Below are 19,966 nucleotides of genomic sequence, written 5' to 3'. Positions count from 1 at the left end.
GAGCTGGATGAATGTCGGAACGGTAGGTCTGATGGCACTCTAATCAATTCTAGTCGAAACTGATCCTTTCTAGGCTGTGCGGCTAGCTTACTTCCTAGGTCTTGAGAGGCTAAACATGCAAGCCGAAGACGTGGATGAAAAGCTTGATCATAATCGTCATAGGGGAAAAGTGGCATTGAGCTGTGAGAAACATATGTCATCAGCATGTTGGAGGTGCGCTAATACGTTATTCTAGACTGCTACTGCCTAGACCGGCAAATTTCCATTCGAGTTGGAAAGGTGTTCTGGCATCGGAGTGAGTAGCAATCTATCCATTCGAAGGCAGTCTTGAGCAACTTTGACAACCGTTACGGTGCCAATGGAAACAAGAGCTTTCCGTGAGCTTCGGATTTTAAGAACTAATCATGCCACATAAGGTCCTGGAATGACTTACCAGCATCAAAACGTTGATCCCGCTGTGGATTTTCCCGAGATGCGTCATATCCCGGGTATTCAGGAAGATTATGCCGCCTATTTGCAATGTCTTGTTCAAATGACGCAGGTATTGGGCAATGCTCACGACCTCTTGTATCCCTCGAAAAGCCGTTCAGTCGCTCTGGCGAAAGCTGAACAATATTATCAACACATTGACGACTTTGCAGAGAGTGAGAGCATGCCATCAGCGAAAATTTCCTATCATTGTTTATTAATCGAGCCTTTAGCTTTGTCGGCTTTTCGCAACCGTTGGCAGAATAAACCGTGGCGGACATATCCTATCAATGAGTGTGTCTGGGTATCATTTGTGAGAAATGAACTCTGAGATAAACCTGCTTCAACTAACAAAATTGATCGTTACAGCATCATCTCCGATTATATATCTACTCTTTCTCCTTGCAGGCGTATATGCAGCGGGTAATAAGTGCCAACGATGGCAATCGTCCTTCAAATTATTTCCCAACAGGTTTAATGGGCACATCCGACGGACGTTTTATTGTTGAAGCTATTAATGCAGCGGTACGGTGACATCTAAACGATTTGGTATCTCCTGCTGATCCTTCAGTATTAGGCCGATGTCCTTCGATTGGTCATTGGCAGGCTACAACCTTCAAGGGTTCGTTGAGCCGTTCCCATTCAATTATCGAGAAATGTCCAGTCTAACGCATCTTGCAGGCTTTATCGTACCTTCCTCTGCGCTTTTTCTCTTCTTCAGCCACGCGGGTGTCTTTCTTCTCAAAACAGTCGTCATTATTCCATTACCGCCGTCCCAGAAAAGGGCGATCCTTCGCTTGCTCCGAGCGCTCACACAATGTCTGTCGACAGCCTCCTCAAACCCTAAGCATCCTGCCCTCCGCTATGCATCTGCATTTGATAGTCTTTTGAGACGTATTTATCGGGATCAGGACTTTCAGACGCCAGATCCTAGTCCGGCACCCTCGCGCCGAATGAGTTCTGATGCCAGTGCGAGCTGCACTGAATCCCCAGTCGTCAATCCACTCCCAGACGAAAATGATCTGCAGACCCTACTTGGAAGCAGAGAGTCTTTCGTTGCAGAAAGGCCATTCCAGGACCTTGCTGCCGACATCGAAGCTCTCTACGGCCTGGAATCCACTGCGGACCTTCTGCAACCGGTTGTTGAAAGTAATGATCTGTCTTCCCATTTGCCTTCTTCTGGTCCATTTGCCGCACTATTCAGTGCCGATGACAGAGAGTTTTGGGACCTTTTCACATCTGCAAATTTCGATTGGAATACTATATACGGGTAGCTGAATTCGCCATTAAGTATCGGGTATTCATAGATTAACAAGTTCATCGATGCTGTTGCATTTTATTCTTCGCCGCGAGCTGAAAAGCCCGCACTGTCTTATCATCATCATAAATAAGACACCATGTACTCCATACATTCTGTTGCCTTAGGCCGCAATTTAGTACACCACCACACGGTATATAGGAATTTCGGTGCAAAAGGAGGGGAAACGATCAACGTCTGAGCTAGCAGTATCATTTCACCATGCGTCTATTTCATGACAAAACACTATCTATGCACGGGGAATTCGAAAAGTGCACGGGGAATTTGAAAAAGAGCACGGGTAAGAGGAACAGATCTAGATGTGCACGCGAGTATGGGTGAAAAAAAATCCACTCAGACGCCAAGAAAAATTCGCCAGACATATATAAAGGCGGAAAGAGATGAGAGGAAAATGCACAGGTTTACAGTAGAGGGTTGGACTTGTACTCGGCGGTGGCGCCCTTCGCGTCCTTTTTGACCTCGCCGTTAACTTCCTGCACGGCGGGCTCGACGCCCGAGTGCTCCACTGAGCCGTTGGGCTTCTGTTCATCTGGAGAGTCGCTTTCCGAGATGAACTTCTCGGCCTCCAGGGCGGCGATGCAGCCAGAGCCTAGATTGCCAGGTTAGTAAATTGCATTGAAACATGAAGCTTTAAAAAACGTACCAGCACTAGTGATGGCCTGACGATACCGCTTGTCTTGCACGTCACCGCAGGCAAAGACGCCCTCGACGCTGGTGTAGCTGGTGCCGGGCTGAGTGATAATATACCCGTCCTCGTCGAGCTTGAGCTGGCCCTTGACCAGGGCATTGGCCGGATCGTGGCCGACAGCATAGAACAGACCGTTGGCATCAACGATCTCTTCCTGGCCGGAGACACTATTCTTGATGCGGAGGTGGGTCATCAGGCCGTTAGGCTTGTTCTCGCCAATAACCTCGGTAGCGACGGTGTTGAAGCGAACTTCGCACTTAGGGTGCGCGAGCAGCCGGTTGGCCATAGCCTTGCTAGCACGCAGCTTGTCGCGACGCACCAGCACGGTAACGCGGCTTCCATACTTGGCCAGGAACATGGCCTCCTCGGCAGCGGAGTCGCCGCCGCCAATCACGTACAGGGGCTTGTTCCGGAAGATAGGCACGGCGCCGTCGCAGACTGCGCAGGCACTGATGCCGTTCTGCCAGTAGGTTTCCTCGCCGGGCAGGTTCAGACGGCGGGCATTGGCACCCGTGGCGATGATGACGGCGTCGGCGGTGCGCGCGGGCGCGCTATCCGGGCCATCGTTCCACTCGGTCCACATCTTGAACGGCCGCGACGACAGATCCAGTTTGGAGATCGTCTCTGTGATGATCTCTGTGCCGAACCGCTCGGACTGCTTGCGCATGTTCTCCATCAACGCTTGGCCACCCACACCGTCGGGGAATCCCGGGAAATTCTCCACGTCGGTAGTGGTTGTGAGCTGGCCGCCGGCGGCGGTGCCGTTGGCGAGCATGCCCTCATACAGCACGGGCTTGAGTTCTGCGCGCGACAGGTAGATGGCGGCTGTGTGGGCGCCAGGGCCGGACCCGATGACTAGGAGAAAAGTGTTAGTTTTTGTGTGATGGTTCAACCGGTGTGGGCTAACTCACCAACGACCTTGGAGTGAGCCATTCGGGCGGAAGTGGTGCTATTCACGCGCAATGGCGTCGACAGAGGCTGCGAGAGGGCCGAGGCGGAGGGGGCGATTGTTGATGAAGAGTGGTGGAGGCTGCGGCGGCAGGGAATCCGAGGGATCGGAGGGCGAAAGGGAAACGACGGAAGGTTGAAGAAAACAGCTTGGCGGGTGGAAAAGAAGGGCTTCGGGAAAAAACGAGGGTTATAAGCAAGGATACTGATTTTCCGTCGGTGGTGGGGAGGATTAGGTCATGGGCCGTGGACTGATTGATAACCGGCGGATGGCGTGTCCGGCTCGGCCTGGGTTCGGCATGAAATACCACGCTGGGCAATAATAATATAAACTAGGCAATATTATTATTCAACAGGCATCCTTATGGTTAGTTAATCAACATGCATTAATCATTCGCAGCTTCGAGAACATGTCACGTGCGCGGCGGTATTAGAAAGCGCGGCAAGCCTCGACCGCTGACTAACAACAACAATCAAACAATCAAACGAAGAGATTTGAACCAATCAGACCACCGGATCATATCAAAAGTGCCTTGATTTTATCCTACTCTCGATAAACGTAGCTCTCCCGGTTGGCAGCACTAGATCCACCGAGTTAAAGTTGTACTGAGCTCAGTAGAGTACGTCGCTTTCTACGTCACTGTTTTGGTCTCTGCCTTTTCACTCCCTTAGTCAACCTATGTATACAGCTTGTTCTTTAATAGTTTTCTGTCTCTTCTTCGGAGAGCATGAAGTGACTCTTCTTCTTGGTAATTCAGGTTCATTCAAGCTGTATTTGAACTAACTCTACGCTAGAGCCCGTACTGAAAATTAGCCGCATACTAACGCAGTTGACTGTTGAATCTGCGGGTTGGCTGTGAGTAACAGTAGATAGAAAGTCCTATATTAACGCTGGCAATAATGTCCCCGTACAAAATTTCCTCTTTCTCTGATTTACACTGCGAGAAGAGCACTAAACGCCGTAATCTCGTGATCCTCCGGCGTGGTTCGCCGCGTTGGCGCGCGTGTTATTGATCAAGTCATCATCGTCATCATCAAGTTCGTCCTCACTGGCATCAGCCTCTGCCTCGTTTTTCCGCTGCACTTTCAGCCATTTCTTCCATCCTTTGACCACCTGTGTCGGGGGCGGGTCATATTCATTGCCCTGGTAACGCAGCACCGGGACGAGAAGTTTGTAGGGAATCGTAATCCCAGACGGGTCCATAGGGCTGACCTCCAGGTTCAGCGTGATGGCCAGTCCACCTTCAAGGTCGATGAAGGCGCCCGCGCCATCATCTTCGATCTTGTTCTTCTTCTTTGACGGCTTTCTGCCGAGGTTGCTTGGCCGGCGGTGGAATGGGCCTGGGCGAGGAGGAGGCTGGTCTCCGCCGGGAAAGTAGCTGTCGCCATTTTCCCTTGGGCGTAGTGGGCTGTCGACGCTGGCGCGCCTCTTTCCGCCGGGGCCAAAACTGAAGGATCTCGTCGGTGGCCCCCCTCCCGCACGATTAGACAGTCGTCGTAGAAGACCACCGCCTGGTTTGTTGCTAGATTTGTCTCTGTCTCCCCCGCGTCCCAGTGACAAGGTCCGCTGGAGCATGCCGGGCCGAGGCTCCGTTAGTGGTGTCATGGGTTCAGGCGTCGCTGGCGGCGTGAAACCAGGGTGGTATTCTCTGATTGAGCACCAGTTCCGCCGAGGAAGTAATCGCTTGTTGTTTCGAGGCTTGCCATTGACATCTTGAGTGAAGATGGGAATGATGTCCTCATCCGTATTCGAATCCATATGGTGCACCGTACTGCGTTTGTTGAGCATGTCCGAGACGAGCTCCGTCTCGGGGATATCGGCGATGGCTGAAGAAATCACGTTGGGCATGTATCGATAGTCGCGGTCCTTGGCGATTCCAAGTTTAGAGCTCGAATGAAACTGTCCGATGGCGGCAAGGTGAACATCACCACTGGATAAACGGCAAGTTAGCACGTATTAGTTTCTTGTGGCAAAATTCTCTTACCTCAAGATTGTGACTCGCACAGATTTTTCTGCTGCTAGATCCTGGAGGTCCTCAACCAGCCATGTTCGTTCTGACTTGAGATTCTTTGCAGTCCAGTGGTCATCGAATAACTCTACATTGCCGCCAGATCTGTTGATAAGTCCACCCAGCATTCCAGATTTGCCCAGCGACTTGCGATTATTCATAAAATTCTTGAGCATTGCCTGCAGTTGATGTTAGAAATGGAAAGATTTAAACCGAAAACAAGTACATACCACTCGAGGATAAGCAACTGGAACACTCGAAAGTACAATCAGATGTTTTGTCTCTCCTCTCATGATCTCTCCTTGGCATCGATCCCACACACGATCACAAGTCGACTCGTTGAGAACTTCGTTATTCTACGAAGCATTGTCAGCACAATCTTCCCGCAGTTCTACTAGGGAGGCTTACCATGCGTTCGGTGCGGCAATCCAGACCGAGGAACGTAACCCCGTGGCCTAAAGACATAAACAAGTTTCGACTTTGCTGTTCAATGTAAGGACCGGGTTGAGCACCCAGAAGCCAACTGGGTTCGTCCGTCTCAGTCTCCTCTGGGACGCTGTGGTGTTGGAACAACAGATAGTACTTGAAGGCGATCTTGCCCAGCCCCGAAATAACAAAGCTCTGCATGAAATCATGGTGATAGGAGCCAAAGCCTTCAAAGATCTCATGGTCATTCCAGATATTGACCATGGGAATCTGGGAGTTGGCCAACGAGAAAAGACCTTGTGAGAACCATCGAGAATAGTTGTCCAAGTAGAATTCCTCCAGCTCAGAGCGGAAGTCAGGATTAAGAGGGGTGTCGTTCCTCTCGGTGACGTTCTTGATTTGCATCCATTCCTGGAAATGCGGCGAGTCTGTGACAATAGAGTCGTTGAATATTTGATCGCCTCCTCCAATCATCACATGGAATGGGCGAGTCTGGTGCTCATTGAGGACATCTCGCCAGAGCGGATCAGGGCCACAGAGTTGGTTGGAATCGACAGATGGCCCAAATCCATTGCCGCTGTGGAACATGATATTCATGGATTGGCCTGCAGCGGGAACCCAGAATCCCAGGGCAGGTCCCTGGTTGATTCGGTATGCGATCCGCTGTTGCGTTGAGCTCAGTTCGATCTCAAGGGAAAATCTCCAGAACGTCACATCTCTCGCGGCATCGGCGTACAAACGAACTCCTGAGATATCTCGGTAAACTTCCGCCGTTTCTCCGTCAACTGAGTGGATGCGATTGGAGGGTATTGGCTGCTTGGAAGCCTCGCTGCTGTAATCGATCATGCTGGGCGACATTTCGTAGATGCCATCATCGCTTTCGACGAATGACAGATCCACTTCCTCCTCGAGATGATCTACCGGTTTGACGTAGAGCGGTCGCCCGTCACGGCCAACTTTCATAAGACCGGCTGTCGGGTCAACATATTCAGGCGCCAATTGGACGCCCTCTTCGCCGCTGATTTCGACAGGCGGGGGAGGCAGGAGATCCATGGGCTGGGAAAATAGGCGTAAGGTGGGTGGAGTAATGTAAGAAGAGCGGGAATCTGTCGTGACAATCATGACAGTGCCTCGCCATATCTTCATGTCAACAGGCCCATGTGTTCCATCGACCTTGGTCTGTTTCATGCCCGTGTATCGGATCAATGGACCGCATTTCAAGAACAGCGGGGGCTGGAAAGTCTTGTGCTCGTTCACTCCTGAGTCATGTTAGTCACATTAGCTTGCAGGTATCGTGGGAGAGTGCTCTTACCTGATAGTTTCTGAGCTGGCGTCTGGTAGTTCTTGGGCAGAGCTCTGCTCTTTCTGCGGTCGGTCGTTCCGCCGCCTTCCCACCATGCTTTGCTGCGGTCGGCATCAAGATGTTGGAAATCAAAATCCGAGACCCCGAGACGAGCAACTTGTGGGTTTCTCCACTCGAAGATTGGGGGTGGTGTAGGAGGTGGCACATCAAAGGACACGGTCTGCTGCTTTTTCGGCCTGGGTTGCGAGTCCACACTATCCTGGAACGTTTGTGTTGGTGATTGATTTTCATCCATCCTCTCCTCGCTGAGCATGGGCGCAGCTACTCTGGGGTCTGCCTGAGAAATCGAGCGAACATTGTCGTCAGGCTTTGCCACTGGCACGCCCATTGCGACCAACTTTCTGGGAACACCGCCTGTTCTTGCGGTTGGCGATATGGTATCCTCCGTACGTGCATACTGTGGATCCTCAGCACGGTGAACAGCAGGATACTGGGGGTTCATGGACAATGCTCTGCTGTGGCGCACTGCCGTGCTTCCAGATCGCGGCTCAGGAATTATCTCCTTCCTCTTTGCAGCTGCGACAGCGGCCGCCCGCATGTTCTGCTCTGCCTGAGCCGCTGCGGCCATACTTTCCGCCTTCTCCCGCTCGGCTTTCTGGCGTGCTAGCCGCTCTCGAGCTTTCATTTCTGCTTCCTGAACCCGTGCACGCTTTTCCTCCTTGGTAATCCCAGTCAAAGTAACCTCCAATTTTTGTAATGGAGATCGATCAGACGCCCAACCACGCCGTTGTTCGGCTGTTGAAGCCGTGGTATTCGACCTACTAAGCGCAGCCGGTGCCGGGAATGGGGGGCTGGCTCTTCAATCTCCTCCATGGCCCCGTCATACCCTGGAGGCAGAGGTGCTGGTGGCATACCTCGGGGTGTGTTTGATTCTTCTGGTTGCATGGGAGCAGCCTGAGAGACTGGCTTGCGAGTTGTATAGTTCATGCTTCCGGGAGGTAGATCCCGAGCCCTGGCTGAGAATGACCGTCCCGGCGTCTGCCCCGCCGTCTGGGCAGCTAGAGGGCCCCTGGAAGATACGGAGCGTGTTCGTGGGACTTGTGGTGGCATCGCGGGACCATAGCTGTTCATGCCATATCTATGGTCATCGGAAGGATGGATCGAGCCGCCATTGGCGGCCTCGGGTGATCGACGCATTGTGGTCATTGCCATTGATTTGGTCCGAATATTCTATCGGGGTTAAGTACTCTTGTCTGTGATGGGCGTCGCGGTGCGTAGCTGCTTTGCGACACAACCGTTGGCGCAACTAGAATCGACCTGGTCAACCTCGGTCTCAACGCTATTGTTGGCAGGGAACAGATAAGGAGAAATTGAGGATTGCATACACCAGATATGATCGCTCTGAATGGCGCCTCGATTCAGCGGTGCCCAGTGGTCACCATTTCATTCTGGCCCAACCGGAGTCATGTACCTCCCAAGCGGGGGTGGCGGGCAGCGGCGGTCGAAGGAAGAGGGTTTCACTGTTGCGAGAACAATTTAGAGAAATGAAAAAAGGTCAAAAATGCAATAAAAGGGAAAAAGAGATGGACGATGGGGTGCAATGGAAAGAGAGAAGTCAAGATCGAGGAGGCTGGTCCCCAGCCACCGTTTTACTGGTTGGACAGCACTAACAGTCATGAGCAGCGTGCGTCAGCAGTCAAATCGTAACTATCCACCGAGGGTTATTATTATTAGCGGGACTCTTGCTACTATCACTGTTGTTTATTCCATTTTCCTATACTTCTATTCTTGCCCTGGTGGACCCATGGAACGGGTCGCCGGCCATCTGCAGAATGGGTCACGTGTTCTCGTATACAACATCCAGCATCGGCACCATTGGCAAGTACGAAAGGGATTTAGTGGGGGTTAAGTCAATGTAGCCTGTGTCTTCGTGCCCAAATCTCCTCCAATTTCTTCTCGCGCAGGTATGCCTCAGACTGAACTCCCCTTCCTGCCAAATTAGAGAGTTGCAGTACCTGGTGCAGCGTGGAGAAAGAGCTATAGATACATTAACAACTACATGAGAAAATAACTGTTATACACAAACAAGCTAACCCTCCGCGTTCCTCATCAAGAAAGACTTAACAAAAGGCAACTTGTTAATAGCATCCAGCCCCAAGCTGCGCGCCCAAGTGACGGGCCCGTTTCCAGGGACGTTGTACATCTTATGAAGCAGATCACAAGTGCCACCAATTTTAGCATTGGGAAGATATCGCTCCGAGGCGTAGTGCTCGAGCGTGAGCAAATCACCGATATCCATGCCGTGGGAGACAGCATACTGGATTGTGCGGGAGAGAGAAGCGACGTCTGCGAGACCGAGGTTGAGGCCTTGGCCGGCGAGCGGGTGGATAACGTGCGCGGCGTCCCCGACGAGAGCAATACGGGGGGAGACATATTGGGCTGCGTGGCGGAAGCGCAGGGGAAAGGAGGCAACTGTGCCCTGCTGCAGGCCGATGGCCATGGGTGGGATTTGGGAAGGGAGTGGCGTGTGCTGGAGGCGCCAGGATAGCTCGTCTTCGTGGAATGCGGTCTGCTCTGCGGATGTCGCACGATCCATGCCCATCATATACTTGAGGTCTGTCATGGAGAGACGGAAGGCTGCATTAACCATAGCCAAGAAGGCGGATGCCGGCAGCGATTTCAGGTACGCCGCGTGCTCTGGTGTCGTCGACCAGACGAGTGTGGCGTGGTTATTTGGCAGCGGAAGCAGGGCGATCGGACCACCCAGCGCAGGTAGGAACCGTTGATAGGCGGTGCGCATAGATGCAGGGACTGGCGGGACATCTGGCTCTGCAAGTGCCAGAGTCGCAACCACGCCGTGTCGATTGTAGTCCCAGCCGTGGGTGGGGATATCAGCGAACGAACGGACAGGACTGTTGATACCGTCTGCGCCGACCAGCAGCCTGGCAGCGATGCGGGATGCCGGCTTGGTACTCGCTGCGGATCCCGTTGGTGCGACGGAGAGAACAGGCCAGGCCGACAGATCGGGTCCGTCGGGGTGCTGGTCGGAGCCATTCTCAATGGATGCAACGGTCATGTTCTCAAAAACAGACAGGTTCTCGTCGCCCGAAGCAGCAATACGCGCCAACAATCCACGAATAAGATTTGCGTTCTCGGTCATGGTGGCGACACTCGGTAGGTCCTCGAACGGAGGCGTCTCCATAGACCAGTCGAAGGATATGCGCGACCCGCTCTCGCCATCCCACACCTGCATCTCCTGATAATCCTGCACGCGGTCGGTGTCCAAGTGCTCCCATGCACCGATACTGCGCAAAAACGACACAGACGAGGGCGTCAGGCTGCTGACCCGGTTGGAGAACTTGGTCGGCTCTAGGTCCCAGGATCGGGCTTTTTGGAGGTCCTGGCTTTCGACAAGGGCGACCCTGAGGTTCGATGTGATGGGTGATGCTCCTGTGCAACTCTAGTATTAGCGATCACTGCCCAGCTTCAATGTCTTTTGGTTGACGTTACGAAGTGCAGCCACTAGCCCTAGGCCTGCTGGCCCGCCGCCGACACACACCACGTCGTAGATGTCAGGCGATTGGGCAATCTGGGACCCGAATCGTCGGCTGCCAACGCCATGTCGGCATGACGGGCAGACATATGGCCGGAGGGCCCTTGAGGCTAGACGCATTGTGGTGAGCAATACTGGTTCAAGGAATCGGAGCTTCGGGAGTTGAGAAAGAAGGTTGGCGAGTGCAAACAAGACAAACACAATCTATACAACAAGCACAACTACAGCCAGCAAATAAAACATAGAGAAATAGTTTCGAACAGTAAAACGGAGCTCTCTATGTTCTGCGAGTGGTATATATTCAGGAAACCGAAGGTAGTCAACACATCTATCGCAGCAGAAATCGCTGGAAGCCTTGTTCTCCAGGTGCTGTGACCGATGAAATCAACATCCTCACCCCCGTATTGTTCGCAGCCGCGTCTCCTTGGTTTGATATCGAAATTGACACTCATGAAACGCCGTGTGGTAGGTGAGTGAGGCGGTCTGTATTGAGATATTTGGAATCAAAGAATGCCAGCGCACAGAGCAAACGTTTCTCTCCTATAAATATACTCTTCGAGTTAAAACAAGGCAAGTTTATGGCGGTCAATGATGTCCCCTTCGTCCACGAGCTTCCATGTGTTCCACCATGTATTCCACCTATTCCCATCGGCTTCTCTTTCCATCGCAACATATGTGGAGAGAACCTGGTGGAGCGCCGGAGTTAATCCGATTCTGGGAATGAATGGACGCAATTCCAGACCTATCTGCGACCCACAAAATGACAAATTACTTTGCGAGCAAAGATGTCTAATACAATCTTCATGATAATAGGCTGGGATTGATAGGATAGGTGAAGAAGGAGAGCTGACTTTAATACTCTGTTTACAATGAAACGATTCAAATGACTCTAATAGCAACCCCCCAAACACCAATCCCATCTACTAGGTACACAATTTTCAACGCTTGACATAGAAATATACTCGTTAAGCATCAACATGCTCCTCCACAGCCTTCTCTTGCACCTGAGCCCCGCGAGTGCGAGCGACGGGGGACTCATCGAAATCCTTCCGCTGGCTCAGCTTAACCACCTGCCTAAAGCTAGACTGATTGGCGAACAAGAAATCAATACTCTCAAGAGTCCGTCCCGCCGTCTCCGGGTAGAGGAAGTACACAATGGGAATAGTCGCCCAGTTGAGAATGCAGAAGACAACGTAGAGCTTCCAGCCGATATTCTGAATCCCCACGGGCGTGATTTCAACCACCAGGAAGGTGATGAGCCACTGCCAGATCACCGAGAGGGCCGCGCCGCGCTGGCGAGTGCGTAGTGGCAGGATTTCGGGCGGGTAGGACCACATGTTTGACATCCAACCCCAGGTGAAGAATCCCTGGAATAGGTAGAGCATTGTTATGGCGGCGATGCCGTTCGCTTTGCCGCCGGCCATGATGCAGAGGCCTGCGATTAGTTGGCAGGCTCCCATGCCGAAACTGCCGAACATGAATAGTTTGCGTCGGCCGACTTTGTCGATGATAAACCTGGTAAGATTGTCAGATGTGCTCTGTTTAAACCAATTCAGTGGCGATGCGATGGTTCTTACCATGGAATGAAGGAGGCAACCAGGAAGAAAAGCTGGAGACCACCGGACAGAAGCAGCGATTGACGAGAATCCAGCCCAACGCTGTGCACCATGACATAAGGTGCATAGTACGTTATAATGTTTGTTCCGGTAAATTCTTGCAAGGCTTGGGCACTGCACGCAATGGCAACACGCTGCCAGCCCATAATGCCGCCATCCGTGAAACAGTCTTTCCAGCTGCCGGACTCCTCGGCCTCGAGTTCAATAGCCTCCTTGATCTCGGTATACTCGAATTGAATATTCTCATCCTGAGGCTGACCGTCGCGCAGCAGACAGAGAATATCCAGCGCTTCCTCGGGTCTGCCCTGGCTCGCCAACCAACGGGGACTTTCTGTGACCGGCATCAGTATCACAATCCTTCCATGCAGCACCCAGACAAGACAAGACAAAACTTACCAGGCAGTAAAAAGCACATAACAACCAAAATCAGCGCAAAGAAAATCTGGAACGCAATCGGAAAGCGCCACTGGAACCCAGTCGTATACCCACTGCACCCATAATCAATCCAGTACGCAATAACAATACCAACAATCAGCGCCGACAACTCCATAGCAACAGTGCGTCCCCGGATCGGCGCGGGCGTGCACTCGCACTGCCAGACAGGAACCGCACTGGTGATACCACCCATGCCGAAGCCCGTCACGATACGGCCAACGATCATCTGAGCCCGGCCGTAGGAGGTGCACTGGATGACGGTGCCGATGATCAGCCAGACGCTGCCGACAACGATCAGCATGCGACGACCAAGTCTCTCGCCCCATACGGCGGAGGCTAGAGCGCCGACTAGACAGCCAAGCTCGTAGACGGCTACGATAAAGCCTAAGAGACTAGCATTGGGGTTGCCCATTGTCTCGAGGAAGATTGGGTCCGTGGTGAGGCCTGAGAAGACGCCATTGTCATAGCCTGGACCATTTAAGCGATTAATTGTTAGAGCCGTAAAGAAAGAAAAAGGGCAGAACCCACCGAAAAGAAGGAACCCCGTGGCGCAGGCCAAGGTGATGGCCATCACCAAGGGCATTCCGCGCAGACCCAGGTACGAAGCCATGACGATGGAAATGATCAGAAGCCAGAAAACACGGCATGAGAAATAATGGATCTCGGGAAGGCTAGCTATTTAATTGAGCACCCAGTCGGCCACCGGCCGAGTCATGTGTTGTTCTATCTCCGCATGAGCACCCCGGAGGTACGTACCCCGAGTTGGAGAGCGTGGGGGAAAAGGGTCCGATTCTTGGTCGGATAGCGTGGGGGCTGCAAAGCTTGTCCCAGTTCGTGCTCCGTGGACGACCTATGACTGTGAGGGGAATTATTCGGCTATTATAGCCAAATGGCATTATGGAGTAAGTAGTACCGTGGGTAGTATTGACTGCGAATAATATGAGACAAGCTAGCTTCCAGTCATGATAGAAAGAAAGAAAAAAGGAAACAGCCATTTGGTCCAGAAACCCCCAAAATTGGATTGACTTATTGGTTCGACTCTTCCAGCCCCATGTCGGGCTCGCTCTCCATCTCCGCGATAAACCGCTCCCACGTGGACAGCACACCCTGGTAGAACTCGATGTGCGACTCGGCGAAGCTGCCAAGGGAATCTCGGAACTCGACCGCTTTGATACGCTCGAAATCCGCCACTTCACGAACGACCTCCTCGTCGAACATCTCCGAGGTGGTCTTGGCAGACTCGACCTCGCGGGTAAGTTCGTCGATGCGCAGCTCGAGCTTGCGCACCCGCTCACGGCGGGATTGCTCGTGATCCACGCCGCGCATGTCCTCCATCTTGGAGCGGATGAAAGATGCCGGGGATGAAGTCAGTGGGTTGGTGGCATAATACGCAGCCGGGTTAGATGCGAGCGTGTCGCGCTCGGCAACGGCCTTGTTGCGGTAGTCGACTAGAGCTTCAAAGTCCAGTTGCTTCTGCTCCCGGGTTTTCAAGAGGTTCTTCAGTGACATGATGTAGGCCTCCATGTCCCGCAGCGAGCCTAGGTAGTTCTGGTCCGTGTGGTTCTTCAGTCCGGTCATCCCACGCGCCGTCTCCTCCACCGACGCGGCAAAAACATGCAGTGGCATCTCCACAGCCGGTTCCAGTGGGACGAGCTTCCGGAACTGCGTGGCCAGCTCTGTGTAGTCCGTCTCCAAGTCAGCCTCGCGCCGAGCGACCCGCGCCACAGTCTTCTCCACATGCGAGAGATCCTCATCCAACTTGTCTGCCTTTTCCCGCACCTCGATGAACCGGCGATCCGGTTTATGCACCTTAGTAAACGCGTTGACGAAAGTGTCCGTAAAGTTATCGAATATCCCCGCATTCCCGCTGTCGGAGCCCGTGCTCGTCGACGTCCGCGTCGAGTGCAGTCGCATATGCGCGTTCCAGTCCTGCGACTCCAGGAAGATAGTGAGCAGGGGTGCCCGCCGGAGCACCGGATGCAGGGTCAGGCGCTTCAAAAACCGGTGCAGCGACCACGCTCGTCTCGATGTAAACTCCGTCCCGAACCGGTCCCCGCGCACGTACTCCATCTTGTGCTTATCTGGCAGCGGAGGCACCGCGCATGCCGGGTATTCGCGATACAGCGTCTTGTATAGGAAGTAGAAATCCGTAAACCGCCGACGTACTTGGACCTCGGGCTTCTGAAATGATTTGAAGTCGGTCTGTAGGTAGAACGCGATCCCGTTAGCTTCCCTGTGTTCTTTCCAGAGGTTGCCGAGTATGACCAGGCAGCAGTGGCCGACGACACAGAGAGATCGTTACTCACATGTGTTGTAACCAGATATGAAATATATGCATCTTTCCCCGAACCCTCCTTGTGTGGCGATGACACGTCGCACTCAAGCTCCCCCAAGTCGGCCGTGTCAGCCAGCGGCCCGGCCGGGGCTTCGTAGTCGGAGCTCATTCTCCGCTTGCCATTGACATCGTGATCAAATGTATGCTGGTCTTCCGCATCGGTGCCTGAGGTCGTAGGCCGTGACTGGTCGCTGTCCGGATGCTTCCAGCTGACGGAGTCGAAGTCGTCTTGTTCCATCGTGGGGAGGGGGGAGGTGTTGGTCGACCGTGGTTCAGCCGACGGACGTCAGGTTATCTATCCCCAGCAGAGGTGAATGTGTCAGGCAAAACAAAGAAAAGAGACAGGAAGAACTGAAATGTGGGTTGTACGAAGCTGGGGTGGAGTGAGGCTGGGGAAAAGAGAGAGTTGAACTGGTCGAGGGCTGAGATAGACGATCGTCGTCCCAAGGCGGCAACGTCATCAGCCCCCGAACCATAATCCTATAATGCTAGTTTTCTACTGATACATTCTTATCAGAACAACATTTTATTTATCATCATTCATTCCCATATTGAAGAAATTCGCAACTTCTTTCTGTCATTCATGCAGCAAAATTGGATATACACAGATCAGCCCTTGGAGACCGGATTTACTCGATCAATGCTTCATACGCTCAACTCCTATCAACGAACAAAATGCAGCCAGATAACCAGATCCTAACGCTTTTCCGACAACAACCCAGTACCCGGCGAAGCTTTTTCGGCTGCGTCTTCATCCTCTTCCTGGACGTTAGCTAACCGGTCGCGGTACGGTGCATCGTCGTCGGCATCACTAAACACCTCTTCGTCGCTTTCCCCGGCGAACGCATTGTACAGCTCGCCGCCGCGACGCGTCCGGGAGCCGCCGGTCATCGGCTGCAGCTCATCTTCATCTTCGATCATCTCAAACTCGTAGTCGTCGTGTGGGTTGGTACGACGGCGCTTGAGTCGCGAGATCTGGAAGTATATGCCCAGACCAATGCAGAAGAAAATAATCATGCCCAGAGACGCGTAGATCCAAACTTGGGTCATCTTCGAGGCCCCGAAAGATGGGAGATACGGGGAGAGTTTGGATTGGTCAGTGGTGGTCGGGGAAGCCGTTGCATTGGTCGCAGGGCTTGGCGTGACAACATCCTCCACGGGGCTGGGTTCTGTTGTTGGTTTCGGCGGGGGAGGCTTCTTCATGGGCCGGTCGATGTGGTCTCCGGGGCCGGCGGGAGGGTTAGTCTGTACTGGGCCCGGCTCGATGCTAGTCGTGCCGACATGGGCCACTTCATAAGGATGGTCGTCATCATGTTCGGTGGGGAGCGGAAGCAGAGGCTGCTTGTCCGCGTCAATGGCCTCGCCCCAAAGGTTAAGCCGCCAGTCAGTGAAGACACCGGTGAAATCGTTGACCTCGGTGTCCTTGACGATCACGGTCCACACGCCCACGGCAGATTCGCCCCTAGGAACCCGGTTAGCCAGAGAAAGAAAGCAAAAAGGAATAATACACACCAGTGAGCAACGGACATGAAGGTCCAGTCGACATAGCCGACTGCCGCCTCGTCTCGGTCGCGAGTAACACTGAGATGGCTAACAACTCCCCCCGGGCTGCGCAGCTCGACGCTGAGGTCGCCGCGCCGAGTATGATTGACATTCATGGTCACAGTTACATGCTCCAGTCGCTCAAAGTTGGCTTCCTTCAGCTGGTCTTCAGTCACAGTATACCGACTAATCAGTCCTTTCTGGCCCTGAGGGATTTCGTGGTGCACCCGCTGCCACGGCGAGTTAAACCATGCCTGTGGCTTCACGAGCTCCCACTCGCGGGCGCGTTGAACCACTGCATATGCATCAACCTTCCCAAACCCCCACATGTGACTGAATTTGCGTCCAGACGGGGTGGTCTGCCAGCTGCCATCATCCTCATTGACAGGCACAGCTGTCTCCACGAACAGATGCTGAACATCACGCCAGGTCAGCTCCGGCCGCACACTCAGAACCAGCGCCGATGTGCCGGCAACCAGAGGCCCGGCTGCCGATGTTCCACCGTGCGAGTTAATGCACTGATTAACACCAACATCGGTGGTATGGATGGCCTCGCCGGAACCAGTGCTGTAGGTGACCACCAGCTGAGCCGAGCAAGCCTCCGAGTAAATCCCATGCTTCCCCTTCCAGTCGATGGCCCCTACAGTGATACTGTAGATGCTGTTGGTGTATCCGTCGAAATTGCAGTTGTCACCGTAAGGGGCACCGTTGCCGGCTGCAAAAACGAAAACCGAGCCTTTACCCTGTCGACCATTTTGCACGCCGTTGACCATCGCTCTGCGGATCAGAACACCCGGGCCTTCCATAGTGCGGCCGTCGTCCATCGGTCCCCAGGAGCAAGAGTAGATATCATTATGTTGGAAGCCATAGTTGAGGGCCTCGGCTTCGTCATGATCATCGATCGGTGCAGACAGGATCCGAATTCCAGCAACTTTGCTGTCATAAGCAACACCAACTCCACAGACATCGTTCTTCGACGCCGCGACCTCACCCGCACATCTAGTGCCATGTCTGTCATCGTCGAGTTGAGGGCGGGGCTCCGGGGAATGGGCATTGTAATCCCACGAGCCCTCGGGGTAGTAGTTTGGGCTGAGGTCCTTGCTATGCATGTCCAACCCGTCGTCGATAATGGCGGTGATGACCCCATGGCCCGTCACCCCTCCAACCACAGTCCGGTCACATTGAGTGAATGCTCCGGGCGAATAGTATTAAACAGATGCCACTGCTCTTTGAAGATCGGATCGCGGATATCCAGGGTCGACATGAGGTCTTTTTGGGCCGTAACCGCGGCTTGATCTGGCTTCTTTTCGGCTCGTGGTGTCAGGTCCACCGACGGCGGGGGTGGAGGAAGTCGCTTATGTAGCCGTTGTCTAGGAGCATCGAGCCGATGCGACCACAGAATCCCGTCTAGCGCATCTTCGTGGATCGCAGATCCGCTTTCCGATCGGCGCTTCAGCTGTCGTTTCTGCTTCAAGTCGGCCAACACGGAATCGAGGTTCTGGTCTCGTGGCAAGGAAAATGTATGGTGGCCAACGAGTTCTCCGATCGGACCTTCATGGCGTGCGCCCAGGAGTTGTGCAACGTGGGAGGGAGAGGTAGCGTCGTCGAGGTGGAGGGCGAAGAAGTCGCGTGTATCGGAGGAACGGGGATGCAAGCTGGCCGTAGCTGCGCCCAGGACGCCCAGGGCCACGGCGATGCTGCCAGCGATGCGCATGATGAATGCGACGAGTGTGTGGTGGTGGTGCGAGGCAAGTTGGCAGAGCTCGCTCTCACTGTGAAGGTGGTGGTGGACAGGAGGTGGTTGCCATGAACGGGTGCCTCAGCTCTTAAGCAATGGCAGACGGAGGAACGGAAGACGTCAGCGAGCAAGGTGGAAGCATCAGAGAACAATGTATGAAATGGGACTGCAACAGGAAGAAATATGGACGACAGAGATAAAGGGGGCTGAAAAAAGAAGATATTCAGGGAGGATGAAGGAAAGGAATCAGGAGAGAGAGTGGGTGAGGTGATCGTGTCGATCGGTCCGTCCTATTGAGTTCTTTGAGCCACCCACAGCCACTGTTAGTATTTTCCTTGTTGGTTTCACTTTGTCTGCCTGTCTTGCTCGAATGCTGATGCTGCTCGAATGCTGGTGCTGCTCGAAAGACCACGTTTGCCGCCGTGGATGCCTGACGTGGTCGAGGCTGCGATCGGACTGCGTAAAGTGGTACTTGGCTGGGAAGTACCCGTCCGGTGGTGATGCCTTGCATGGGTACCAGCCACGCATGTCACTCAGACCCCCCATATTTATATCGCGCAAGTAAAACCTCCATCCGAAGTCTGGGCTCTCCTTGCATTCGACATCATAATGAGACAACTCAGTCGAAAATAGACGAATGTGAAACACACTTCCTATTTCCAGATATATATCTTGAGCAGCGGATGAATTCAATAAACTGGATAACTTCAATTGAGCTTCCAGAGTTAATCCTATCCAGGACAGTCAACCTGAACTTGCAGTTATACGAGCAAGTATTATTTATTCTTCGAAATAGCCAAAAAGGCCAGAAAGTGTTTAATATTAATAGGGGCCAATGCAGTGGCAAAGTGTGAACCTCCACGATGATGCCGTATCTAAAGCAAGAAACCGGAACGCAGAAATGAACGCAACCCAACGCCAGAACCGCCAAGAAGAGGCGGCCATAGTTCGTCGATGGAGACTCGGGAGCGTGCCCGATAAGTGCTCAAAATCTACGAAAGAATGAAAAGTCAGCACTACTACATAAACAGTCGTAGACAAAGCAGCATACAGACCTAAGCAGTCCGTTGCGCCGGATCCTTAGCGGACTCATCCTGGAGAAGAGCATCCAAGTACTCGAGCGGCATGGTGGGCACAAGCAGCTCCAGCGCAGCGGTGATTCGCTCGTGCTTTGCCTCAAAGCCTGCCAGCCGCCTATGGATATTGTAGAGCTGGATATTTGTTTGTTGGAGCAAGTGATTCGTGACATCCATGCGCTGGATGAGTTCCGCAGCCCACCTGGGGAGAGGGGCAACTGGAGGCTGCTGCAGGTTGTTCGAGCCGCTGTTTATAGTCGAGGTACCGCCGAGACCTAGGACGGTTGACGTGGACGAGGGCATTGTTGCGAGGGTTGGCGGGTTTGTCAGGGTGGACTGAGAGCAGGACGGTGGTTGCGCTTATAGGGTATAAACTCGGGGCTGAGCTGATATCTCTCAGTTGTTAGCTTGCAGGGACCGAGAAATCTGCTGCAGATACCTCTACGGCCTTGCTGCAGGAGGTAGAAAGCTTGGGGAACGCAAGAAAATGGCTTTGCAGGGCTTTCTTACC

The 19,966-nt window shown here is 53.2% G+C and overlaps 8 protein-coding genes across 8 annotated transcripts; 1 reads left to right on the top strand and 7 right to left on the bottom strand.

Moving 5' to 3' along the window:
• Positions 1-1,124: 1,124 nt before the first annotated feature.
• On the top strand, positions 1,125-1,742 carry N7510_009064 (uncharacterized protein; the record flags this gene model as incomplete). Its single annotated transcript, XM_056980989.1, has 1 exon — positions 1,125-1,742. One exon carries the CDS (start codon positions 1,125-1,127, stop codon positions 1,740-1,742), a length of 618 nt encoding a protein of 205 aa, XP_056831198.1.
• Positions 1,743-2,187: 445 nt separating this feature from the next.
• trr1 (thioredoxin-disulfide reductase TRR1) lies at positions 2,188-3,407 on the bottom strand (the record flags this gene model as incomplete). The annotated part of the gene is made up of 3 exons (XM_056980988.1): positions 2,188-2,375; positions 2,430-3,329; positions 3,386-3,407. The coding sequence occupies 3 exons, from the start codon at positions 3,405-3,407 to the stop codon at positions 2,188-2,190; spliced, it is 1,110 nt and encodes a 369-aa protein (XP_056831197.1).
• Positions 3,408-4,374: 967 nt separating this feature from the next.
• On the bottom strand, positions 4,375-8,372 carry N7510_009062 (uncharacterized protein; the record flags this gene model as incomplete). The annotated part of the gene is made up of 6 exons (XM_056980987.1): positions 4,375-5,353; positions 5,408-5,610; positions 5,662-5,787; positions 5,840-7,116; positions 7,170-7,978; positions 8,047-8,372. 6 exons carry the CDS (start codon positions 8,370-8,372, stop codon positions 4,375-4,377), a joined length of 3,720 nt encoding a protein of 1,239 aa, XP_056831196.1.
• An 877-nt stretch (positions 8,373-9,249) lies between these two features.
• On the bottom strand, positions 9,250-10,833 carry N7510_009061 (putative ubiquinone biosynthesis monooxgenase (Coq6); the record flags this gene model as incomplete). Its single annotated transcript, XM_056980986.1, has 2 exons — positions 9,250-10,610; positions 10,671-10,833. 2 exons carry the CDS (start codon positions 10,831-10,833, stop codon positions 9,250-9,252), a joined length of 1,524 nt encoding a protein of 507 aa, XP_056831195.1.
• An 845-nt stretch (positions 10,834-11,678) lies between these two features.
• Positions 11,679-13,374, bottom strand: N7510_009060 (sugar transporter; the record flags this gene model as incomplete). Its single annotated transcript, XM_056980985.1, has 4 exons — positions 11,679-12,228; positions 12,291-12,660; positions 12,726-13,232; positions 13,293-13,374. The coding sequence occupies 4 exons, from the start codon at positions 13,372-13,374 to the stop codon at positions 11,679-11,681; spliced, it is 1,509 nt and encodes a 502-aa protein (XP_056831194.1).
• A 416-nt stretch (positions 13,375-13,790) lies between these two features.
• On the bottom strand, positions 13,791-15,337 carry N7510_009059 (sorting nexin-4; the record flags this gene model as incomplete). The annotated part of the gene is made up of 2 exons (XM_056980984.1): positions 13,791-14,966; positions 15,071-15,337. 2 exons carry the CDS (start codon positions 15,335-15,337, stop codon positions 13,791-13,793), a joined length of 1,443 nt encoding a protein of 480 aa, XP_056831193.1.
• A 458-nt stretch (positions 15,338-15,795) lies between these two features.
• kexB (kexin kexB) lies at positions 15,796-18,355 on the bottom strand (the record flags this gene model as incomplete). Its single annotated transcript, XM_056980983.1, has 3 exons — positions 15,796-16,561; positions 16,612-17,742; positions 17,799-18,355. 3 exons carry the CDS (start codon positions 18,353-18,355, stop codon positions 15,796-15,798), a joined length of 2,454 nt encoding a protein of 817 aa, XP_056831192.1.
• Positions 18,356-19,434: 1,079 nt separating this feature from the next.
• Positions 19,435-19,758, bottom strand: N7510_009057 (uncharacterized protein; the record flags this gene model as incomplete). Its single annotated transcript, XM_056980982.1, has 1 exon — positions 19,435-19,758. The coding sequence occupies one exon, from the start codon at positions 19,756-19,758 to the stop codon at positions 19,435-19,437; it is 324 nt and encodes a 107-aa protein (XP_056831191.1).
• Positions 19,759-19,966: the final 208 nt, after the last annotated feature.

Source organism: Penicillium lagena (genome assembly GCF_028827675.1).
Source record: "Penicillium lagena strain IBT 129212 chromosome Unknown utg000006l_segment0_segment0, whole genome shotgun sequence".
NCBI lineage: Eukaryota > Fungi > Ascomycota > Eurotiomycetes > Eurotiales > Aspergillaceae > Penicillium > Penicillium lagena.
This window is presented reverse-complemented; position numbering and strand designations above follow the sequence as displayed.